A 6,091-nucleotide genomic window follows, 5' to 3' on the forward strand; every position below is an offset into this window, starting at 1 on the left:
TGGTGCTAGGTGTGATGATGGTGCTAGGTGTGATGGTGGTGCTAGGTGTGATGGTGGTGCTAGGTGTGATGATGGTGCTAGGTGTGGTGATGGTGCTAGGTGTGATGGCGGTGCTAGGTGTGATGGCGGTGCTAGGTGTGATGGTGGTGCTAGGTGTGATGATGGTGCTAGGTGTGATGATGGTGCTAGGTGTGGTGAGTGTGATGATGGTGTCAAATGTGGTGAGTGTGATGATGGTGTCAAGTATGATGAGTGTAACATATTGTAAATCTTTATATACCTATGGCTTAAGGTACAAGGAAATTTTAACTACACTTTTCTTGACTTGTACAAGATTATTTTTTATAGAACGTGTACGTAGTCTCCTGTGGCTCAGCGCCGACAGTGCCTGACATTTACCTAGCTGATGTTGTGTGCTGTTTCTTATACCCTGCCTCATCGCCTGGTGGCCGTGTTCAAGAGCTACCCATTAACTGCTCACAAACAAATGTATGAATAATTCAGGGTTATCATTGCAGGGTTCAACTCTAGACACGTTCACTTGGAATGACATGAACGAACCCTCCGTGTTCAACGGCCCTGAGGTGACCATGCAGAAGGACTGCGTCCACCCTGGTGTTGGCGTCGAGCATCGTGAACTCCACAACGTCAACGGCATGTTGTTTGTGAGTCTCGGTTTCTGTGCTGTTTTTTTGTGTGAACTTGAGAATTCCTTCGTTTGTAACTCGTATTTAAGTGCCAACATTAATTTTTAATTTTAATTGGAATATTTGTTGCAACTGTGCTCCAGAAAAACATTAAACATCCATTATGTCCCCACATTGTCATTATGTCTCCTAAACATTAAACATCCATTATGTCCCCACATTGTCATTATGTCTCCTAAAGAATGTCATTCATTCCCTGCCATCTCCCCAGCACTCTGCCACGTACGAGGCACACCTCCAGCGCAGCAACAACCGTCTTCGGCCGTTCGTGCTGACGCGGTCAGCGTACGCAGGTTCGCAGCGCACAGCAGCCATCTGGACGGGTGACAACACAGCGGACTGGGGACACCTCAAGTATTCTGTGCCTATGATCCTCTCACTCAGTATCACGGGACTGTCACACGCCGGTGCTGATATTGGCGGCTTCTTTGGCAATCCTGAACCTGCATTGCTCGCCCGGTGGTACCAGGTCTGTGTTAGGGGCTCTCAATGTATTAGTTAATATTGACTTCATGGGCAGAGGGGCTAGCCAATGAGCTTATGAATGCTCGTCAAAACTAAATAATGTATCAGTTAATATCGACCTAATGGGCAGAGGGGCTAAGCCAATGACCTCATGAATGCTCGTCAAAACTAAATAATGTATATAATATAACATAATATAATATGCAATAAGTTAATATCGACCTCATGGCAAGAGGGGCTAGCCAATGGGCTCATGAATGCTCGTCAAACCTAAGAGAAGAAATAGAGTTTAGTCTTACTGTTTGTTAATAAATAAGATATAATTAGAAATGCCTGGGTTTGATGGGAAAATATGCATTAAATTAGGGTTATTATATGTCCGTTGTAAAAGCGGCAAAGTAAAAGCAAATCTTTGGCAAATATGGGTACACCCTAATATTTAACATGAGTGTTTAAATTATATACTGACGGATAAATGAAATCGTCCAAATGCAAAAATAAACGCTGTTCATTTTCCCTGGCGACATAAACGAATGATTAATTGATGATCATTATAATTAATAAAATTAATTCCCCCCCTTTTTGTTGGAATGGTGAGTGTGGGAGGCCTTTCTAAAGAAAAAAATAAAAGAAATAAAAATAAATAAAATTGATGATCTAGAACGAACGATCGATTGACCGCCCAGAATGAACGCTTTATCAACCGAATTTCCGTGTGGATTACTTTAACGTGAATAACCATGATTTGCACAAAAAAGTATTAAAGAAGTTTTTGGAATTCGCGTGCAGAAATTTAATAGAGAAATCAAGTTGGCCTTCATTTATTCATTTATGGTCTCATGTCTTTGGCTCCAATGATGTACTATTTCAGTTAACTTATGCTTCATTTAAAAAATTTTTCTTCCAGGTTGTTGCTTACCAAATATTTTATTGTGTAATAAAACGAGCCAATTGTTGATACAAAATATGTATTTGTTAACCTAGATATATATAACAAACAAGTGCTATTGTTGCTGGCTAATTTTTGTGGTTGAAATCATCACTGAATTATTCATGTAATTAATGTCTTGTCTCAAGCTACCTCCTTTATAACGATGGAAGTTAATATACCTTATTATTACATCCTATACATCCTATTATTATATCCTAAGATCCTATACATCTTTTTATTACGTCCTATACATCTTATTATAAGGCTTGTGTGCAGGCAGCAGCATACACGCCCTTCATGCCTGTGTTGTGTGTGCAGGCAGCAGCATACACGCCCTTCATGTGTGCGCACGCACACATCGACACGAAGCGACGGGAGCCGTGGCTGTTCGAGCGCCCCACGCTAGCGGTGATAAGACGCGCCATCAAGGACCGCTACCGCCTCCTGCCGCTGTGGTACACGCTCTTCTGGCACAACCAAAGAACTGGCGAGTCACCCTCACTATATGGTATATGGTATAAGGTACCGCCTCCTGCCGCTGTGGTACACGCTCTTCTGGCACAACCAAAGAACTGGCGAGTCACCCTCACTATATGGTATATGGTATAAGGTACCGCCTCCTGCCGCTGTGGTACACGCTCTTCTGGCACAACCAAAGAACTGGCGAGTCACCCTCACTATATGGTATATGGTATAAGGTACCGCCTCCTGCCGCTGTGGTACACGCTCTTCTGGCACAACCAAAGAACTGGCGAGTCACCCTCACTATATGGTATATGGTATAAGGTACCGCCTCCTGCCGCTGTGGTACACGCTCTTCTGGCACAACCAAAGAACTGGCGAGTCACCCTCACTATATGGTATATGGTATAAGGTACCGCCTCCTGCCGCTGTGGTACACGCTCTTCTGGCACAACCAAAGAACTGGCGAGTCACCCTCACTATATGGTATATGGTATAAGGTACCGCCTCCTGCCGCTGTGGTACACGCTCTTCTGGCACAACCAAAGAACTGGCGAGTCACCCTCACTATATGGTATATGGTATAAGGTACCGCCTCCTGCCGCTGTGGTACACGCTCTTCTGGCACAACCAAAGAACTGGCGAGTCACCCTCACTATATGGTATATGGTATAAGGTACCGCCTCCTGCCGCTGTGGTACACGCTCTTCTGGCACAACCAAAGAACTGGCGAGTCACCCTCACTATATGGTATATGGTATAAGGTACCGCCTCCTGCCGCTGTGGTACACGCTCTTCTGGCACAACCAAAGAACTGGCGAGTCACCCTCACTATATGGTATATGGTATAAGGTACCGCCTCCTGCCGCTGTGGTACACGCTCTTCTGGCACAACCAAAGAACTGGCGAGTCACCCTCACTATATGGTATATGGTATAAGGTACCGCCTCCTGCCGCTGTGGTACACGCTCTTCTGGCACAACCAAAGAACTGGCGAGTCACCCTCACTATATGGTATATGGTATAAGGTACCGCCTCCTGCCGCTGTGGTACACGCTCTTCTGGCACAACCAAAGAACTGGCGAGTCACCCTCACTATATGGTATATGGTATAAGGTACCGCCTCCTGCCGCTGTGGTACACGCTCTTCTGGCACAACCAAAGAACTGGCGAGTCACCCTCACTATAGCCATGAGATATCTGACGTAACGTCCTTGAGTATATCTGACTTACGTCCTAACGTCTGTTAGGTATCAGTATTACGTCCTAACGTATTACGTATCAGTATTACGTCCTAACGTATTACGTATCAGTATTACGAATCAGTATTACGTCCTAACGTCTGTTAGGTAACAGTATATCTGACTTACGTCCTAACGTCTGACGTAACGTCGTAACGTCCTTAATTTTTCCTTGAGATATCTGCCAGATATCTTCTGGCACAACCAAAGAACTGGCGAGTCATCCTCACTATATCCTTGAGATATCTCACGTAACAACGTTGGTCATATCTTGATGCAGCTACATCAACTCGTTATCTATGTGTTGCAGTCGAAATTGTTTTCTTTTCTCTTACTTGTGAGCGATTAAATTTATCAAAGTAGGTATGAGAGACTCGGATCATCGGTTTCATTTTTGAGCATATTAAATTTTGTGTTTTAATATGTTGCTGACCCAGTATGTGTATAAGTATTCTGCCTCGTGTTATAAATATATTTAAATGTAGTTGATTAAGTTTAATTGGAATAGGACCCAACCGTGTACTATGCCGCCAATGCAAGACCACCTTGGATTTGAAAAATAATCATTTCTAAATCATTAAAATTTGTGATCGTATTCTTTTTTTCAAAGAAGGGTCCCCCTTTGGTCAATGCTTCTGTTGAGCGTCTCAAAGCTTAGGATTTAGACACCAGCTTTCCTTAAGCCTGTTTTACTGGTGATGATGTGAGCAAATATAGCAAGATCAGTGCAACTTATATAGACATGTTAATTTGTATATTTAGGGTAGAGCCCTTCATTTAAACATGTTTCATTTAAACATGTTTCATTTAAACATGTTAATTTCTTCATAGGCTCCCTAAATCAACGCTTTTCAATGTAAAATGTTTCATTAATATTCCCTAATTTAATTTTGAAACATACACAGTTCGTGCTAAAATGTTTCAAACAAAATTAAACCTATCTTTATAATAAAACACAAAATGATTCTACCATTAGAAAGTTGGTGCATGCTAGTCTCTGTACCTTAATAACGAGTCGCTTTTTTTTCATGCACACCAAATATTGTTTAAGTTATAAATAGCAAAGTATGTGCTTTATTTCGATTTTGAGTTGAATAATAATAAATATTTCAGTATGTAACATTTGAAGTTAATTGCAGGTGCCCCGCCGATGCGTCCCATGTGGGTCGAGTTCCCAGGAGACGAGCAGACGTTTGACTTGGACCTGCAGTACATGGTCGGCAGCAGCCTGCTGGTCGCGCCCGTTGTGGAGTCAGGTGATCTGATACATCTTGTTGCTAACATTATTTCAGAGCAGACAACTCTTGTTGCTCAGATAATGTCAGAGCAGTTGTTGCTCAGATAATGTCAGAGCAGACAAGTCTTGTTGCTTAGATAATGTCAGANGACAACTCTTGTTGCTCAGATTATTTCAGAGCAGACAACTCTTGTTGCTCAGATTATTTCAGAGCAGACAACTCTTGTTGCTCAGATTATTTCAGAGCAGACAACTCTTGTTGCTCAGATTATTTCAGAGCAGATACATCTTGTCACTCAAGGAATTGTAAACTTTTTGTGGCGTAAAATGTATAATAATAGACTGCGTTTGTTGATAATTGTAGTTGTAGATGGCTTCATTCATATTTCTTCTATCAGCAAAACTACGGCAAGCTTTAAAATCCTAGCAGCCTTTAATGACGCCCTCCTTCCTTCTATTTGCTTTGCATCCAACTAAACCCACATGTTAATCCTGTGCAAACTCTGCAAGAATTAATTTATAGAAATTGAATTGAATTTGAAATTGAATTGAATAATTGAATAGAATTGAATAGAAATTGAAAAGAATATAGAAATTACTTTGAATTAAATTGAATAATTGAATAGAATTGAATAGAAATTGAAACGAATATAGAAATTACTTTGAAATTAATTGAAGAATTGAATAGAAATTGAAAAGAATATAGAAGTTACTTTTTGATCAGGAGCGACGGCATTGACGGTGTACTTCCCCACCGGCATTTGGTACGACGTCCTGGACAATTCGGTCGTGCAAGGCCCCGGCACCGCCTCCGTCCACGCGCCTCCTGAGAAGGTAAGGCTTCCTACAGCGTCCTGCTGACCTGCTGACCTTCCTACAGCTTCCTGCTGACCTGTGTACTACTTATAGGCTTCCTACAGCGTCCTGCTGACCTGTGTACTACTTATAGGCTTCCTACAGCGTCCTGCTGACCTGTGTACTACTTATAGGCTTCCTACAGCGTCCTGCTGACCTGTGTACTACTTATAGGCTTCCTACAGCGTCCTGC

At 42.3% G+C, this 6,091-nt stretch overlaps 1 protein-coding gene across 1 annotated transcript in view; it reads left to right on the forward strand.

Moving 5' to 3' along the window:
- Positions 1 to 6,091, forward strand: part of LOC108673280 (neutral alpha-glucosidase AB) — a 21,244-nt gene that overhangs the window by 11,093 nt on the left and 4,060 nt on the right. Inside the window, exons 9-17 of the mRNA XM_047884328.1 lie at positions 10 to 221; positions 519 to 665; positions 919 to 1,176; positions 2,422 to 2,558; positions 2,647 to 2,787; positions 3,242 to 3,294; positions 3,594 to 3,734; positions 4,946 to 5,062; positions 5,768 to 5,877. Coding sequence (XP_047740284.1) covers positions 10 to 221; positions 519 to 665; positions 919 to 1,176; positions 2,422 to 2,558; positions 2,647 to 2,787; positions 3,242 to 3,294; positions 3,594 to 3,734; positions 4,946 to 5,062; positions 5,768 to 5,877 — 1,316 coding nt within the window. The remainder of the gene's footprint in view (positions 1 to 9; positions 222 to 518; positions 666 to 918; positions 1,177 to 2,421; positions 2,559 to 2,646; positions 2,788 to 3,241; positions 3,295 to 3,593; positions 3,735 to 4,945; positions 5,063 to 5,767; positions 5,878 to 6,091) is intronic.

This window comes from Hyalella azteca, unplaced genomic scaffold, assembly GCF_000764305.2.
Source record: "Hyalella azteca isolate HAZT.00-mixed unplaced genomic scaffold, Hazt_2.0.2 contig15206, whole genome shotgun sequence".
NCBI lineage: Eukaryota > Metazoa > Arthropoda > Malacostraca > Amphipoda > Hyalellidae > Hyalella > Hyalella azteca.